This window comes from Dipodomys spectabilis, unplaced genomic scaffold (assembly GCF_019054845.1).
Source record: "Dipodomys spectabilis isolate Male_0828 unplaced genomic scaffold, ASM1905484v1 ptg000273l, whole genome shotgun sequence".
NCBI lineage: Eukaryota > Metazoa > Chordata > Mammalia > Rodentia > Heteromyidae > Dipodomys > Dipodomys spectabilis.
The window spans coordinates 6,355,468-6,374,033 of record NW_024870950.1 but is presented as its reverse complement, the minus strand read 5'-3'; the positions used below and the strand labels follow the sequence as shown (position 1 = coordinate 6,374,033).

Sequence of the window (18,566 nt, the reverse complement as noted above, 5' to 3'; positions counted from 1 at the left end):
GATGCTCATGTTGGTGAGCAGCTCACACCGCTTCGGAGAGCGGATGTGTGGCCAGGGTCAATGGCTAACTTCTGGCTTTGTCCTGCCGTGTCCCTGAGCCCTGGTCCTTCACTGGATCCGGGTGCTGCTCTCTGCTGCTCTCTCCGCTGCTCAGGTGGATTCTGTGGAGCCTGGCGGTGATGGGGCTGCCTCAGGCTGATGGGTTTGAAGACCGTGGTGTGCAAAGGGCGTTTGGCGTGCCCTTCCCTTCTGCACGCCCCCTCCACGCGGCACCCACAGTATGGGGAAGGAAAGGCTCACGGCAGATGTGATTTCTCTCTGTACTTCCTCCCTCCCTCTGCCCTTACATGGCACACAAACGTGGAGAAAAACAGTCGTCTTTCTGTGGAAGATGCAAACCAGGGCTACCACATAAGCCAAGCAGGTTGTCTCCCACTCTAATAGCTGTCTGGTAAGGGGCGAGCGGAGACCACGGCCCAGGCCATAAGCTGCTTACAAAGCAGAGTAGTGGATCTGGGCCCAGGCCGCTTAGAGGAGTGCCCGGAAGCCCCCCGTGCTGTGGCCCTGCCTCTGGTCCTGCAGCGGACACCAAGGCCTTCGGAGCCTGCTCCGGGACCTGCGCCAGCTCAGGGACTCCTGGGCTGGTCTCTGCGTATTCGCTGCCACGCCACGCCAGGACCTCTGTGCCCAGCAGCCCCGAGGGCCAGCCTCGGTGCCTCACTCTTTCAGGGGTGTGTGTGTGTTCACGCCTTACTCAGTCAGGTCGCCTCTTGGATTGATTCCTTTAGCCTCCTCTCCTGCTTCGTCATCTCTCACCTTCACACATTCCGTCATTTAGCCGCTTGTTGCTGTCAGCCCTTACTCTTCCACTGTCCTCACCCCTGACACCCCCCCCCCCAAAAAAAAAAAAAAAACAAACAAGCTGAAATTGCCCCTGTCTGTCGCCTTCACAGCTGTGTTGTCTGTGCCTGGAATATGTGCTCCATGCACACGCGATTGCAGACAGCTGGGAAGATGGAGTGTATGTTCTTCCGAGCAGCTCGCAGGAGCAGTTCTTGAGGTGCAGCTACTAGCAGCACAGGCCTCGACATGCTGCGTCACCTCCTGGCTCTGTGACTTCGGCCCGTCCTTGAGTCTCCCTGAGCCTCCGTTTCCTCTTCTGTGAAATGGGCTTGCCGACAGCATCTCCTTCGGTTGAATGAGCATTGCATGACTACCTGACTATTATTAGATACTTAGTGATGGCTTAAGCCCACGGGGTCTCTCAGGCTTGCAGTGCTGGTTTTCCAGGCTGGGTTCTCAGTGGTGAAGAGTATTCAGGCAGGAGAAAAGAGAGTAGCCATTCCCACCTGGCCGAGTCCTTCTTTTTTCCTCTTTGCAATGAAGGCATTTGTGATTAGCGGGAGCGCAGGCTGTGTGGACAGAATGGAGGTGACCTGCCGGGGCAGGGTGGAGAACTTTGGTTCGGGATGGGTTTGGCTTCAGCCCTGCCGGCCCTGCGGCTGGCCCTATGCATACGATGACTTCATCATGGAGCTTTTCATTGACTTGGTTGCACTGTGCTGATGAACTGAGACTGGGGACAAGAGCACATAATTGAGGGAAATAAATTCCTATCACAGGTCTGGCTGCAGCTGGGAGCAAGCGCATGCTTCCTCTAGGCTGTGTGTGTGTGTGTGTGTGTGTGTGTATGCGCCCGCACATGCATGCATGTAGAATGGTCCAGCCTCTCCCCAAGATGGGGCATCTCTTCTTCCTTTCCTTTCCCCACCCTCACAGCCCCTAGCTTCAGAGGCAAGCCTCCTTCCAGGCCTGCCTCGGTCTCCCGCTTGGCACTGCTTTCCCAGAAGCAGGCCTCTGGCGTTCATGTGAGGCCTTCATTCCCCCACTTGTGGGTCTCCTCGTTCCCCTCATGTCCCTGCGCTGGCTTCCCTCCCTCCCACCTCCCTCCGCCTGTGTGCTCCCCTTCGGTTGTGTGCATACTCCAGCCTGGCTCTCCGTGAAGACACAGAAGGAGAAGCAGTGCTGCTGTCCTTAATTGAAGCCGCATTTCATTCATCCAGAAATGAGACGGGAGAGGGGCGGGGCGGAGTTTTCCCGGGCATTTGCCTACTTGCAGCTGATTGAACACGGCGCTAGGCCTGAAGAAACTGTGGTGTAAGATCTGGAGAATTTATGAGTCAGAGTCATTTGCATAACACGAAACCAGAAATCTGACAACTAGACACCTGGTTTTTAAGCACACCCCCACATACACATGCATGTGCGCGCGCACACACACATCTGCAATTCATTCTCTCACAAACTAGGAAATTTAGCTGCTCAGGTCACCAGGTTATCTGAAGCTGGTCATCACTAAGCAGTTGTTTGCTACACAAAGATTTTTCCCTCAGTGTTTTCTGCGCTTGAAGAAAACAAAAACCTTTCCCGGCGCTATGAAGCCCACGTGTTGTGGGCTGGGCATGCACATAATGGCTGGGCTGGGGAGGCAGGTTGCCTCCGTTACAAAGGAGCATGGGTAGCGTGCAGCCGAGGAGAAGAGAAATGGAGAGCCCTCACTTGACACCCTCTGACCTCAAGCCAGTGGAGCTGAATGCTGGAGAGCCAGGACTGAAATTGCAGTCACTTTAGATTATTCGGAGCGAGGAGAGGCAAGGAAAAAAGGGTCTGTTGACTACAGGAAGCTGAATTCTTCCTCTGCTGAAAAGCTTATTAGTGGAAGGGGAAAAAAGCAATTACTTGGCTTTTACTAGTTCTCGTGCGGCCGGGATTCGGGGCTGTTCAGCCACCCTGTCACCAGGGCCTTGGACCTCATCCTGGTTGCAAGATATCTGTGCTGGGAATTGCCCCCAAGCCATTTCCCTCTTCCAGAAAGAGCAGGAAAGCTAGGCCTAGGTGCGTGAGTAGAGAGGAGGAGAGGAAGAGGGAGCTGGGTCACTTCCCCGCTTTAGACAGGGAAAGAAAGCAACAGAAGAGAGGAATCTGGCTAAATGATAACACACCCACGTATGAAACAGCACAGTGTGCGCTGAAATCCCCGTGCTAACCATGGTAAAACGGAACACAGTTCATCAGTAGCACGAAAGGGAAACGCAGGCTGTTTGGGGTGGGCACCCGTGGAAGGAGGAGGAGGTTAAGGAGGTGAAGGAAGCAGGCGAGTGAAGATGAGGACGATGGTCAAAGTACTCTATGTATGAAGTGTGAAACCTGTTGCCGTTGTTTTAGAAGGGAAAGCAGGGGTGATGGAGAGAGGGGATTTGGTGGGATATATCGTATTTATGTATGGAAACGTACCAATGAACCCTCCCTCTTTTATGAACTAGCATATATTAATAAAAATTTTAAAATTTATATGTATACACACACACACACACATACACACATACTAGGGTACATAGAAGCATCTAGGTTGTGTACATAGAAGCATCTAGGCAGGCACTAGGTGGCCAAGCAGATGACAGATGCCCTTTGCCTAGGCACACAGATCTAAGGACTGGCTTGGTTTTGGAATGTAGTGAGGCCCCACGGCGCTCATCCTCCGTGAGCATCCTGCCTGTGCTCTCGTTTACTATGTGGCCCTAGCAACTGACATCTTTCATGCCCAGTCTCCAGGCCTGGCCAGCCAAGGTGTTTGTGGTCAGCACCTCCAAGTAAATACCCCCAAATAAGGGCAGAACCCGACACTGATCAGGTTCCCGTGAGCAGCTGTCATTACTCTTTAGAGCCCATATTTTAGGCTTGTACATGTTCTCCTTGTTTAGCCTGAAGATAATCTTTTCCTCCCCCCCCTTCCTCCTCCTCCTCCTCCTCCTCCTCCTCCTCTTTCCTTCCTTCTTCTTTCTTCTTCCTTCTCCTTCCTTTTTTTTTTTTTGTTGGTGGTGGGGCTTGAACTCTGGGCCTGAGCGCTGTCCCTGAGCTCTTCAGTTCAAGGCGAGCACTCTACCCCTTGATCCACAGCGCCACTTCCGGTTTTCTGGTTGTTTATTGGAGATAAGAGTCTCACGGACTTTTTCTGTCCGGGCTGGCTTTTAACTGCAATTCTGAGATCTCAGCCTCCTGAGTAGATAGGATTCTAGGTATGAGCCCCCGGTGCCCAGCTCTAGCCTGCAGCTTTTCTAACCCTAAAAAGAATGTCTGATTTGGTCATCTTAGTTGTGTCTAGCTAAATTTTTATGCAGCTAGGTTTTTCGTTTACCTCAGTGACTTATCTGTTCTTGCTCGTATCTCTGTTGTTCAAATGCTTTCTCCTGGAGGCTGGGATTTCACATTGTCTTTGTTTCTGTTCTTCTGGAACAGTTCTTACCTTTCTCAACTTTTCACCCAAGTTTCCTAATGGTTGAGTCAATTCACGGACGAATGCCTTTCAGATAGAAATGGATGTTTTCTCTACTGTAATATATATTTGAGACATGATCTCGTGTGTGTGTGTGTGTGTGTGTGTGTGTGTGTGTGTGTGTGTGTGTGTGAACTTTCTCATTGGTTGCTATCTGTGTTCTCCTTTTGTTTCGAGACCTTGCTTGGTAAGCATGGAATTGCCTTCATCATTCTAATTATTGATGGTGGCATTAATTCTGCGTTACCTTTGGCTTTCGCGTCATGTTCCCTTACAAAGTTTAGTCTGGCAAAGTAAAAGCCAGGTGAAGCTTTTGTTTTCATTTTGAGTGTCCTGATGCCTTCTTTGCTTAGGTTTGTGTTTCACTTGGAAAAGTTGCCCACTTAGGAATGGACGATTCTGTCCTGCGTAGGCCTTCCTGCAGTTCAGTGAACACACAGAAGAGTCTCTACCTATCCAACATGAATTCTTTAAGAGAGAATTATTGCTGGGGGGGGGGGGGGGGGAGGGGCTCTAGTGGTAGAGTTCTTGCCTAGCAAGCACTGAGGCCCTGAGTTCAAACCCCAGCACTGACAATGAAAAGGAATTATGTGCTACAAATTTCTGTAGATCCCTTGTTCCAAGCTGTGGTAAATACTAGCTTTTTTTTAAATCGCTGAACAATTATTTTCCTGCCTAGGACCTTGACATGGTCATTGCATGTCTCTTGGAGTCATCATTTTTCAAGCATCCCCGCTACTAAAGAGTATGAATGCAAGCCAGTTCAGATGACTTTTGTTCAAATGCTTTCCTTAACGTTTGTTGCTGAGTGTATGTTTGTTTTTGTGCCTTGAAATGTACTGCTACATAAAATTGAGAATAGGTAATGGGAGTGTTTTTTAAGGGTTCCCTGGCTTGTTTGTAGGTCTCAAAAGGAAAAGTTAAATAGGTGTACACAGAGTCCTAAAACTTAGTCCAAAATATAGTTAGCTCAGAGTGACTTGATGAAAGACTGCTGTGGTCCTGGCTGTGGAAGGGATGTGGGGTTACACTCGCATTAAACCTGGGGGGAGAAGGGGGGACACAAAAAATGTTTCATTGTATGGTATCCAGAACATTTTTTTTTTTTTAATGTAGAGGCTTTGAATTCACTTGGCATCTAGTTTTGGAGTTTCCAAATCAAAAAGAGGGAGAACTAACAGGTTTCTTTCTCCCTTTCAGCAGAGAAACACTGTACAAAGTCCCTATGAAGTATGACAACGATTTGGCAGTTCAATCTACCTTCTCCCCTCCTCTCCCCTACTCCTCCCCCCCCCCCCCCCCGAAAGTTCTTGAATGTAAACCTTTTGGATTTTCTCTCTACCACAGCTTTCCCGCTTCACTTTCTTTGCAGTTTTCCCAGGAATTGTCAGCTGAACATGTTGCTTCCATCGCCTGTCTGTGTCAGGCCGGAAGCGCATTTGGTTTGGGAGAGTGGCCCAATGCTTGACTTTCCTTGTGCGCGCGAGTCCTGAACCGGCTCGGATCTGTTTGACTCGAAGCGCTCCTCATAGAGTTAGGCTCCTTCCTCGTATCAGGCAACTTGTGACAGGCGCTTGAAGATTCCCCAGGATGTTTGGAGACGAGGATCCGTTCTCAAGCTTCCTCCAGAGGCTCTGACATGTGCCCAGCATGCCATTCTTCGCCATATGAGGGCACTGATTTTTGGGCACACTTGGGTCTGACCAGGGCGGAACAGCTTTAGGCAGTTGCTTTTCGGAGTGAAATGTTGCTTGAAGTTGGTCTCATTTCTGTGGGTCCAATTTGGAGAGTGTAAGCCTCTGTTTGTGCTTTGTTTTTATGAATCAGCCTGTGTCCTGTCAGCTGTGCATCTAAGTGGCTTATGATTGTGCAAAAGGAACTCATTGACAGTCTCTCATGCTGCCATCCACTGGTGGGAATAAAGGAGTATTTCTGCCTGGATTCTGGTGCTCCTCAAAATAGCTTAGAGACCCTTCAGGTACCGTGGACTTCAGGCGAAGGCAGCCAACAAGCTGGGAATTCAGGTCCGTCATTTGTATGTCATGTGACTCTGACCTCTGGAGTCATGGCTTTTATTTTCCTGGATTGTGTGCTTTGCTATTTGTGTTGGTGGTAGGAAACAAAATGTTTCCCTTTCTCCTGCAGTTCGCATAGCTTGGTGAAAACAGGCTGTGATTCTGTTTGGCCCTAGAAAACTGGGCCTCCCCAGTCCTGCAGATGCCTCTCACCTGCCTCCCTTGCTACGGCTCCCGGACAGAGTGCATCCATCACTGCTGACGCTCTCGTTCCGAGAGCCGTCCCACAAGGCTTCTCTTATGCCCATTAGATTCTTATCACCATCATTTAATACCACTTCTGCTGTATCCTTTTCATTTCCCATACACCTTGATTTGGACACAGATGCTTGAACAACTCACAGGCCTTCTCTGACTGTTCTCCATGTATTTCAAGCATTTTCCCATTGAAGTAAATATAGAAATGAATCAGCTTTGCCTTTTTTCTTCCCTCTTCTCTCCTCCCCCATTCTCTCTTCCTCTCTGTCTGTCTACTTGCCCGCCTGCCTGCCTGCCTGCCTGCCTGCCTATCTATCTATCTATCTATCTATCTATCTATCTATCTATCTATCTATCTATCTATCTATCTATCTATCTATCTATCTATCTATGTCTATCTTCAACAAGCCAAGTCAGTTTTGACTCAAAAGGAGATTCTAGTGTTTATTGGAAACAGTTAAATTTTTGTTTTTAATCACTTTCTTCCTATCACTCACACGTATTTATCTGTCTTGTCTTCTCTCCAGCGGTGGAAGGCTGGCAGTGTTTATTTGAAGCGGTGTAATGGAAAGACAGATGGTTGGAGGGACCGCTCAGGCCTCACACCTGGAATGTTAAAAAGCTTTTAAGCAGATCTGTTCTGTTGAGAAATGTCCCTTTCTGGAAAGGCGGGGTGTGGGCGGAGAGGAGGGACCTGGTACCCCTGTCAGAAGCTCCCCTGTGTGTTCCTGGGCCTCCAGTCAGATTGTCTGTCCAGGTACCCTGCCGACTCCTTTTAATCCATGAAATGGTTTGTTCTTTATGTATCACATCTTCTGCCTTAGAGATCTTACTCCATCTTCCCTCTCATCCGTTCCTCAGAAACGCACAGCGTCTGAAGCATTATTTCCCCCAAGTACTTTGTTTGCAGCAGCCTGGAGAGGGACACCCCTTTTTAGTCTCAAGGACCTTTTATTTTACATGCCTCTTGCTTTCCAGAATATTCTGGTTTGGTGTGAGGTTAAACTGTGCAAAATACTGTTTGAAAGAAAGGAGGAAAAAGAGAAAGGAACTTGTCAAAATGCATTTGTTAGATCATGTTTTAAATGAAGTACAATTGAAGGTAGTTTCTGTCCAAAGAAAAGGGAAAAACCCTGCAAATCCGCTGAGCTCCCAGACAGCGCGCCTCCTTTGTCGGGGCGCTGACATTGAAGTGTAATTTTTCATGGTTATTTGGACTGGAAAATGGTGGGTGGGGGGGGGGAGAGATGGGTCTGCGATTATTTCCCATAAATGACAACACAATCACATCACGCTCCGCTACAAACATGCTCGGGGAATTTGCCTTTTTTTTTTTTTTTTTTAACATTTCATGTGTGAAAGTAACAGCCACAATCATGGCTCTGTAGAAATCCAAGAGAACTAATCCCTTCAGAGCTCTGGGATGGTAGCTGGCTTTCTTCTTGAGTCTCAATACCGAGACTGTTGCAGGGTTCCGTTTGTATTTTGCACACTGAAACTCACACCTTTGTGGTTATTTTATTTATTAAAAAACAACAACAACCACCACCACAACCACCTCGTCCTGTGAATAGCCACCAGGCGAGTCTGCCACGGATCCCCTTCCCGTGTGCTTTGTCGCTGCCAGTCTGCTTTTATCCTTTCTGGGTTTCTGCAGGGGGCAGCCCAGGTGCTGCTGCAACCCAGGCTGATAAATGGAACTTGTTGCCATTCTGCTTTAGGCGTTCCCTCCCACTTTCTCCTCTCTTGACCCCACCCCCACCCCCTTAATTCTAGTGTGGTTTAGACAAACTCTTCAAATGACCAAGTGCCCTTGCCTGCAAGAGCTAAAATGGCAGGACTCATCCCTGGCTCTGTAATGGCTCCGGGGGTCTGTGCTGTTCCCACAGGAGGGACAGCCTGGAAGGGAGATTTTCTCTGAAAGGCTTCCGTCCCTTTGGACTCCTAACAGGCTCATTCCTGGGATGCTCCCGTCACAGGTGAAGGACGTGCAAAGGCAATGGTGAGGGGACCCCCCTCCAACACACACACATACACACACTCCCCCCCCCCCCCCCCGCCCCCACCCCGCAGTCTCTCCTTATTGGCCAGCCAGACCTCACTTTACCCAGCAAGGGCCGGACAGGCAGAAACTGCAGCCCTGGCCCCACCTTCCCAGGCCGCCTCTTGCTGCAAGATCTCCATTTTTCTTGTTTCTGTAAACAGTGGCAAGATCTTCAAATATACAAAAGCACAAATGGTCTCTATTCCCCAATTAGTCATTTTTAATAATACCCAGAGTTGCCTCCAGAGTGCTGATTCTCACAGCTTGATTCCAGAAGGCAAGATGGCAGGGGGGCGTGGGGGGCCGAGGACGGCTGAAATTCCTTCAGTGTCAAGTCTTTCCCAAAGCCCCCCTTCCTCCCAGGTCAACAGCTTTCAAGCTCTGTCCAGAAGCATCAGGCATGTGGGCAGAGGCGCGCCTAGCAGCCCTTAGAATTTTGCGGTAAATACACACCTGAAGAATCTGTGTGAAAAGGAGCTTCTCCCTGGAGGAGGGTGCATGCCTCAGCCTCTTTCCTGCCTATGCCCTCTTTCCCTCAATTGGCTCCAATCTGTTTGTAAGCACCATCTTTAACAAGGTAATTTCATTTAAGCCACTGGTTAGAGATTTGCTCCTTTAAAAAAAAAATGACACAGGCAAAGCTGAATTAAGATCCGTCTCAGGTAGCCCAGTGCTCCTAGTAGCCTGGCAGAGCAAAAATGGGTGCGGAAGTGGCAAATAGTCAAGGCAACAGCGCCCCTGGAGGGGAACACCTCCCTCTGCCCTTTCCTGGCTCAATTCTTAGACCCTGAGTGAAAAGGGGAACAGGAGAGGTCCAGGCCAGCAGGAGAGCTGGAGACCCACGTGACCCCTTGGCCAGGTATCGGGTCATCCTCACCCAGCGCTGTCGGCTCTGCTGGAGTTGTAAGGGCTGTTGGAAAAGACACGACACCCTGAGAAGGGGGGGAAATACTCATACTTGTAGTGAGCAAGTGAATGCTTCAGCTGGAGCCCTACCCACCTCACCCCTCCCGGCCATCCCCGACCCATGTCCACCTCACCCCTCCCGGCCATCCCCGACCCACGTCCACCTCACCCCTCCCTGCCATCCCTGACCCACGTCCGTGCTCGTCTTTAAGCTTTCATGCCTGGACCACGGCAGTTGAATCCCACGATGTCCCACTCGTACTGAGATGCGGCTCCTAGGTCCTTCTCTTGTGATTTTCTTGATGCGTTTATAACCTGCTAGGAAGCAGAAAATGGAATGAACAGAGTTGGTGAGCAGCTTTAAAAAAGTGTGGATAGATAGATAGATAGATAGATAGATAGATAGATAGATAGATAGATGACTTCCAACAGACTTGTTTGTAACTGCTCTATTCCATGTTCGCACCTTAGAACCTTCAGCCAGTCACCTTTATAGAGACACTAAGGGAACAATTCCTAATTGTAGTAAGCAAACCACCTTGATTTAAGAGAATATCCCTGGAGCTGAGGTACTGTCACCGCTGGGAGCTGCCTCTCAGGTAGCTTCCAGTCAGATCATCAGAGCTGGAAAGAACCATAGAATAAAACATTGTTGTGTAGCTTCCTGCATTCCGGATTGGCCTCTATTGGCAAAATGAAGCATGCATATTCTGTAGACGCCAGTTCATATTCTGTAGCTAGTAGAAGTTTCTTATTGGTAGCTAAATGCCAAGAAGACCGTCTTTCCCTGGCTTTCCAAGTCATGCCAGCCAAGGCTGAAAGAAGACAACTGATTGGCTGGAGTATATAGTGAGGGAATCTCAGAGTCCATGATTGGCTGGGACATACAGTGAGTGACTCTCAGAGTCCATGTGGATACTGGAGGAAAGGGAAGGAGAGGATAAAGCGTAGCCCCCGTTCCTTTTCTCTACCACGGATTCACCAGCAGAGGCCACTTGTAGCTGCCACCCTGTGTTACTCCTGCTGGTCAGTATCTGAGCTTCCCACCTCTCCCAGTGGTCATCCTTAGGTTAATTAGGTAGAAAATGGAGAAAAGAAAAGCTTTAACCCTATCTTCAAAGTAAGCAGATTGGTTATTTTTTTTTTTCTTCCAAAGAGGTCCCATATACAATTAAAACTTGTTTCTGGTAAACCTCATTCCAGGAAGGATGAGCTTTTAACAAAAGGCTTTTGACAGCTGCAGGCGATTTCATTTTTTTTAATGCCGAATGAAAAATCAATACATTTTTCTGGGTTATACATATTCAGAACAGGCCTGATATTTCCATTATAATGGAAAGTGGGTGTCTGCGCACTTCAATCCTGTCAGAGCCGCACCACCGCATTTTCCAAGCTACTGCTAAATATTTCAAACCTGATTTGATTGTGGTTCATGACAGCTAATGTTTCTCAGCTCTTGAGCCTGCCGACAGGCAAACACACTTTATCCCCCCCCCCCCCCCAACAAACGTCGTTCTCCCCCCTCTACCCCAAAGGGGGAAAAAAAAGAGAACAATTTCATTCTTGGGGGATCACAGATTGGTGTATTATTTAAGGAACACGTTTGTGTAAGAGCCTTGGGTAGAGACACCCTGATTCTTAGGAGAATTTCCCGAATTTCGATCACATCGAAGCATGGTGGGGGCTTTGTCAGGTTTGAATTAATCTACATTATCCTGTTAAGAGTCAGGAACCAGGGGATTAGTCTTAATCATTGATTGACTCCCCTTTCCATCAAGCCTGTAAGCGATTTGTAAAATACCCCAATGGACACATCACTTGGCCCCCGTTATTTGAGGGGAACAGTATTTTTTTTTTCTTCACAACGGCGCCGTTTTCTTGTGGGTAACGCGTTCAGGAGGTGCGCGAGGCTGAATGCCGGCTTGGTGATGATTCCACTTCTATTTCTGGCTTCTGCCTAGCGCTGCTTTTTCACAAACCACGTTCCAGGTTGTTCGTAAATGGCACGGGGCTGCCGGTTGGCACGGCTCCCCCCCCCCCCCCCCCCCCAGGAGCCAGGCCCACCTTCCCTGATGTACAAGGTGTGTGATGAGAACAATTGGCATTTGTGGTGAGCAGAAGCCACCTGAGCTGTAGGGGAATTTTCTAAGATTATGGTTGCAGCCTTGCCAAAACTTTTCTGAAGCAGCCTTGGGAGGCTTCCCCTGTTAGGATGTGTTTACCTGCCAGGGCTCCCCCCACCCGAGGGCTCTGCCCTTAACCAGGAGATGTGAGTGACGGGAGCAAGGCAGGGCTGGTCCAGCACTTGAAAGCGCTGTCTGGGAGCCGTGGAAAGGAGGTGCTGATGGAAAGAGATTTTTAGGGGCCGTCAGTCATGTTGTACGTGGAAGTGAAAAGCGGAAGGGACAGCAGGCAGAGGTAGCTAGTTTTCAAGACTGGAGTCCATTTCCTTAACCCTTTCGTCCACTCACACACAGGCTCGAGGGCCATTGCTAGGGACCCAGCCATCCAGGCTAACTTCCACAGGGTTCTGCGGGGATCTGTGTGGGTTATGTGGCACCTGCTGCCTCCCGCCATGAACCAGAGCGCAATGGAGGCACGGTGGAGCTGATGAGCCCCACGTCTAGGCCCTGGTGACACCCTAGAGCAAGCGTAAAGCACTCCTGATGTGATCTGGCTGGAATCTGAAGCATACGGTTTTGATGTGTCTGTTTTGGTCTTGAAAATATCCCAGCATCCCCGCGGCTTTCTGTGTTTTGGTGAGGAATTCCAAATCCCCATGTCTCTAGTGGAAGATGGGATTCGCCAGTGAAAAACCATCATTGTCCAAAACTTCCAAAACTTCCTCGTCTCCACCACCTGTCAGCAGTAGATAGTATAGAAAAGACGACGCAAGGCACTTGTAATGACCACTGCCTCCCCCTCCCCCAACCCCCCCCCCCCCCCCCCCCCCCACCGCCAGTTGCCACCGAGGGAAAAAGCCATCTGTAATGGGGCTCCGGCAGGACCAGTGTTAGATACACATCTCTGAAGGAAGCAAGGACTCCACGTGCAGCACCTCTCTCTGCTTCAGAGTCCAGGAGAACCAACCTTCTCTAGGCCTGGCCTTGCTTTCCGGTTTGGGAACCAATAAAAACATACCCTGTCTGCGGAGCACTGTAGGCCTGAACTTCCCAGACAAATTCACGGTTTGTATCCTTGCTTTTTAATCATTTCTCTACCTTTATTGGTATTCAGAGCTCACAGATTCCCAGTTACTGTCAGCCTGGGCTTTCATCCATTTTAAAGAGTTCAATCTCCCCCCACCCCCCCTTCGCTGTTGATGATGATGGTATAAAGACAGATGGTGTAGCTGCTTATGAATGTCCTATTTTATTTCTCCAGGACCAGACAGTTCACTTGGAGATGTATATTATTTCCACATGCTCAGGTTAAGCCGCCCAGACTTGGTCTGCCTCCTGCAGTCAGGAGTCCTCCTGGGCCTTGCCATGCAGAGGGCGACACCTGTAGGTGGCATGCAGAACTGCAGGGAAGCTTTTGCTTGGCTGAATGCAACTCGGTTTTTAGCTGAGATGAAGATACTGATGCCCTGTAAAAATGAGCTGGCTTGTCCAGAAGCTTCTTAACCATTTCATCTACTACGCATATGGCATTTTTAGTGAACGAACCACAGACAAATCAAGAAAAGGAAGACTTGATTTAAAAATCTTGAATTTAAAAAAGAGGAGCAAAATAAGCTCCTGAAACTACCTCAGCAGTTAACCTGCTCATGGAACTTAGCCACCTTCACTTTATATACATGCAGTAGGCCAGGAGAGAAGAAAGCAAAGCCCCAGGTGGACTCACTGGGTCCAGGAATAGTCACAGAGCACCCACGTGGCTTTCTTGCTTATTACGTCAAGGTTCTGCCCATTCTTTGGTCTCTTGTCTTCTGAATACATTTGTTCGGCATGGGGTTGATACCAGATAAGAGTTATTAACTCTCTACTCCAGTGGCTAGTGGCTATATACCATGCAGGGGAGAGGCCGCTGGCCTTGGAAATGGTCATTCCTTTCCCTCTAGTTTTAGGTGTCAGACAGTCTCCATCTAACATGGTAATGGGTGTGTGTGCTAGAGAGTGGGAACTATTGGACCATTTCTTCCCCTCATCAAATTTGATGGAGGTATCAGTACTAGATACTTTACATCACAGCGTGTATTGAGACAAACGAGTATATTTTTGGAGACCCAACTAATTTGAGCAGACCCAATTTTACTGAATGCTGATATCACCATTTAAGGATGAATTTTACAGTTACAGTGCTGGAATGTTTTTTATCAAAAGCTTAAAAGTGTGTAGGGACTATCTTGCCCAATCATACTTGAAATGGCACATGCATCACAGTGTGTAAAACTTGCTTGTTATTACGTATTCTTTTTTTTCTCTACTACATGATGTATGGTGTTAATATTGAGCCATATATTTGATTAACTTCAAGTTATGACTGCTTAATTCTTCTTTGTTTGAATTAAAGGTGGGCTGGGCAGGCTCGAGGTTCACTTTACTGTGCAGCAACACAAAAAAAAGGAGTGATAGGATTTATATATGGCACTCTTGGCTGGTGATGAAAATTAGCAGTGTTTTATTCCTTCTGTGCTTCCCATGACTCCCTCACACCCTTCCCCTCTAGTTGCTAATAAATAAAGAACATTCTCTGATTCCTAAATCAGTGGTTGATTTTAGTCATGGGATCTAGTCTGATTCCTATGATCAGCCATTGGACCTGGTGCATTATCTTTCTAGAATAAGGAAAATCTGATTCTATAAAAATGCTTTCTTCCTTGACTATCTGGAAACTCTCTGAAGCCAGTTTGTTTTCTCTCCTATCCCCCCTTCTATGGTATAACATTTAGAGGCTATATTCTGGAGGCTTGGAGGTAATAACAGGTCAATTATTTAAAAGCAGAGTTGGGTTAGAGAACTCTTGTCTTAGTATTAGCCAGAGCACAGTTTTAGCCCATGGTATCCTGGTCCTTTGTCCCTTCTTGTGCCTTTAGGTGGCGTGCATACATGCGTGCGTGCTTCTGTGTTTGTGTGTGTGTGTGTGTGTGTGTGTGTGCGCGCGCGCGTGTTCCTGCTTTCACACTCGTACCTTGGTAGGCATAGCTCTTTGGTGCAGGGTTTGGGTGCTTTACTTGTAAATTTAGCCTGTTGCTACTTAATATTGGTGTTGGATAATGGGTCAAAGGGCCAGGAGAACTCTCTTGCCTTCAGTGTCTAGCGTATCTTTTCTTCTTTGCCACGTGGGCAGATGGCATTTGCTTCCTGTCCAACCTCGTTTTGAAAGGCCGGTCTTCCACCTTCACTGCAACCCTGTGTGCCAGCTGCAGACAAGTTTTCCTGTGCTGGTTTTGAACTATTAAGGAGGAAGGAATGGAATGACTTCCAAAAAGAAAGCGGATGAAGTCTGTGAGGAATTTCATGCCTTGGCCTCTCCTCACTGACTCCGGCATGCATTTAGTATGTGGAACTGTTTATGTTGGAGAAACTATCTCGCTGGTATTAAGAACACGAGTGACTACCACTTTCACAACCACCACCAGCACATGCGCAGACACTGCCTGGCCAATGGTGGGTCTGTGATTGGCTGTTTTGGTTCAACGACTCGATGCTCTGAGGTTGGAGCTAGGCACGAAGATAATGTGTGGCTGCATTTATTGCGTTTTAAGGGTAAGGACCTGAGTTTAGGGACTGGGGATAGGAGTTAATTGCTTCAGAATCCATCTGAAAATGCCAAATGGCCACGTGCTTGGCGCGAGTCACAACCTCATACCAGTTGCTTCCCCGTGCCATGATACGTGCTCAGCACGCTCACTCTCTCAGGGGCTGGAAGGAAGAGAAGAAAGACAATCTTTGGCATCTGTTTGGTGATCCTTTGAACTAGGGGCTCAGAGACCTTTCTCGTTTTTCTGTGTTTCATCCCTGACATCTTTGCCAACCTTCTATTTCAGAAGAAGCCATTGACGATGTGGAAGGACCCAGTGAGTCAGCTGCCGATCCCGAAGAGCTTGCTAAAGACCCGGAGAGTGGAGGCGAGAAGGACCAGAGCAAGTGGACAGGTAGGCCCCGGCCCCCTGGGATTCTCCTCTGCAGGAATGGCATCACTACATCCAGGAGGAAATGCATCCTTCATCCTACCCCCAAATCCTATGACGGCTCTGAGTGAGGAGGCGAGGGATTTTGTTTTGTTTGGGTAGTGGTCTCCTTCGCTCCCCGTTATAATATTGACCTTTTTCAAACGACCCACAAGCCACCTTGTGTATTCTCCATCCAGGTGTCAGGCTGTGTGCCTCAATTTGTTGAGCTCAGGTTTCTCGACTAACGCCTTAGCGTGGGTGTGTTTGCCCTTTGTGTCATTGTTGAAGGTTCAGGAAGGAGATCGGTTCCTTGCGACTGGGTCAGGCTCGCCCGCATCCCAGCCTCAGGATGCTCGGAGGCAGTCAGCAACGGAAGGCGAAGGTGGTCATTGCCTTAGTTTCGGCGCTGCGGCAGGGCCAGCCTGTTCTTTATGTCCTGCCCTTAACCCGGGGCCAGCACCCACATGCTGGGGGCGGGGGGGGGGTGTCTGGGGAGGGGGGGTCACGCACAGGGGAGGACAGGCCGTGCAGCCAGGCAGGAGGAATTGAGGAGAAAAAGCAGAAGAAATTGAAGAAGCCAAGACAGGAAGTGCTATTTGTAGAAAAGCTGGTACTGAGAGAAAGGGAACAGCCATTTCTCAAGATGACAAGATCTCTGTATTGAGGGAAAGAAAGCTGACGTGAAAAAGAAAAGCCCTGAGTGATTTTAGCAGAGTCGTCTCTAGAAGACCTGCTGGACAAAGCAGTCTCCCAGAAATCCCCACAATAAGGAGAGGAGATGATAGAACAAATAACCGAAATTATTTAATTTGGTCAGGCTAATTCTTACTACCATTATTAATATTATAATACTTTGATTTTTTTTTTTTTTTTTTAGAAAACTGTTTACCTTTCTGGGTCCCTATTGGTGAGGCCTTTGTTACTTTTCCAGGCAAGACTGTTCTTAAATCATTTCAGTGTTGGCCTTCACTATTTAAACAAGATAGAGAATCTTGGAGAGAGGCCAGAGGAAAGCAATGAAAATGACTGAAGACTAGAAATACTGCCTGGGAGAAGAGGCTGAAGGAATTGGGGCTATTCAGCTTAGAAAAGAGAGACTCAAGAGGCAGTGTCCTGGCTTCCAGATATTGAGAGGAATTGGCAGAGGAGGCAACAGGCCATTGTTGGGTTTCCTGGGAGATAGAAGGCAGCTGAGTGAGTGGAAGGGCGCACACCAGGCGCGGTTCACGGCCCATGCTACTTAGCGCCCCCTCCCGGCAGAGGGTCAGGCCCACACAACCCAGGAGGATTTCCAGCATGGGACCAGGAAGTAGATGATGAGCATTTGTGGATAAGGCCCACCTGGGCATGCAAGGGGGGGATTTCACCTGTGTTGCTTTGCCTGATCCAAGAGCAATTTTTTTTTTTTTGCCAGAATAGTAAGGTGAGATCTGAACAAATGCTTCAGGTAGTAATCAGATCTACCTGCGCTAAGGAGATGGTTAGGGCAGAGGATTTCACTGAACGCTGTAAAGATGGGGTGATCTTCCAAACCATCTGTGGGTTTTCACAATTTGAGTGCCTGTTTCCTAAGCCCACATCTGCTGCTTGCTAGCTGTGTGACCTTGCTTGAGGTCCCTGAACCTTTCTGTGCCCCAGTTTCTTCATGAAATGGGAATTAAAAATTATAGTTAATGCTACAAGACTACTACGAATATTATTTGAAAATGGAAAGTTTAGGACGGTGCCCAGGCTGGGCTCTAGTGGCTCATACTGCTGATCCTAGCGACTCAGGATGCTGAGATCTGAGGATCATGGTTCAAAGCCAGCCCAGGCTGAAAAGTCCCCATGAGACTCTTACCTCCAATTTACTACCAAAAAACCTCAAAAACCAAAAACACAGAAGTGGCACTGTGGCTCAAAGTGGTAGAGCACTAGCCTTCAGCAAAAGAGCTCAGTGACAGTGCCCAGACCCTGAGTTCAAGCCCCATGACCACCACCACCACCACCAACAGCAACAACAACAAAGAACAGTGCCCATTATATAGCAAACTCCATAGAAGGAGTTTGTTTAATTAGATAAGCTGAGAAAAAATAAAGTTTTTGATAGGTTTTCCAAATGAATGTCACCCGGATGTCTGGTTGTATGTGGTTTCTAGGATGTTGAAGAGCTGGCAGCAGGATTAGCATCCAACGGTCTAGTGGGGTCTGCAGTTCATAGTTGGTGCATATGTTTCCTGCATTTCATGCCCAGAGTACTCTATAAACAATACAAGAATCTACTCACTGGGCTGGGAAGGTGGCTCAGTGGTAGAGTGCTTACCTTGCATGTACGAGGCCCTCAGCACCACATAAGCAGAAAAAGCTGGAAATGGCACTGTGGCTCAAGTGGTAGAGCGCTAGCCTTGAGCTGAAGAGCTGAGGGACAGCACCCAGAGTTCAAGGAAAGAAAAAAAAAAAAAGAATCCACTCACTGCTTGCAAAGCTCCTACTGTGTGCAACACTGTGTGCCAGCAATTTTGCATGTACGTAAGTCCTTATGTCCAATAGAGGGCAGGCTTTGTTGAACAGAATGTTTATAATTCAGAGGGAGTGTGTCTGCATAGGGCTAGTGGATCTGCCAGGCATTCATGCGCCTACTAAAAGATGTGAAATGATCACCATAAATGTCCTTAAAAAGGCTCCACTTTTTTATGAATTCATTGAAGTAACAGGCCAACTTAATCTTTAAGATCTCCAAAAGACAGAGCGAATATGAATGAATGAATGAATGAACGAATGAATGAATGACTCAGAGATGTACCCTGGCAGATGCACAGTAGGAAAGAAAGAAGGGAAAATTTTTCCTTGGCTCCTGTAACTGATCTTCTTTTGCCCTGAGGCATAATTTTGTCTATAGCATCTGAGTGTGTA

General features: G+C 48.2%; 1 protein-coding gene across 1 annotated transcript in view; it reads left to right on the top strand.

Annotated features, from left to right (window-relative positions):
- Zfhx3 (zinc finger homeobox 3) overlaps nt 1–18,566 on the top strand; it is a 167,236-nt gene that overhangs the window by 110,227 nt on the left and 38,443 nt on the right. Inside the window, exon 7 of the mRNA XM_042700802.1 lies at nt 15,549–15,656. Within this exon, the coding sequence (XP_042556736.1) occupies nt 15,549–15,656 (108 nt within the window). The remainder of the gene's footprint in view (nt 1–15,548; nt 15,657–18,566) is intronic.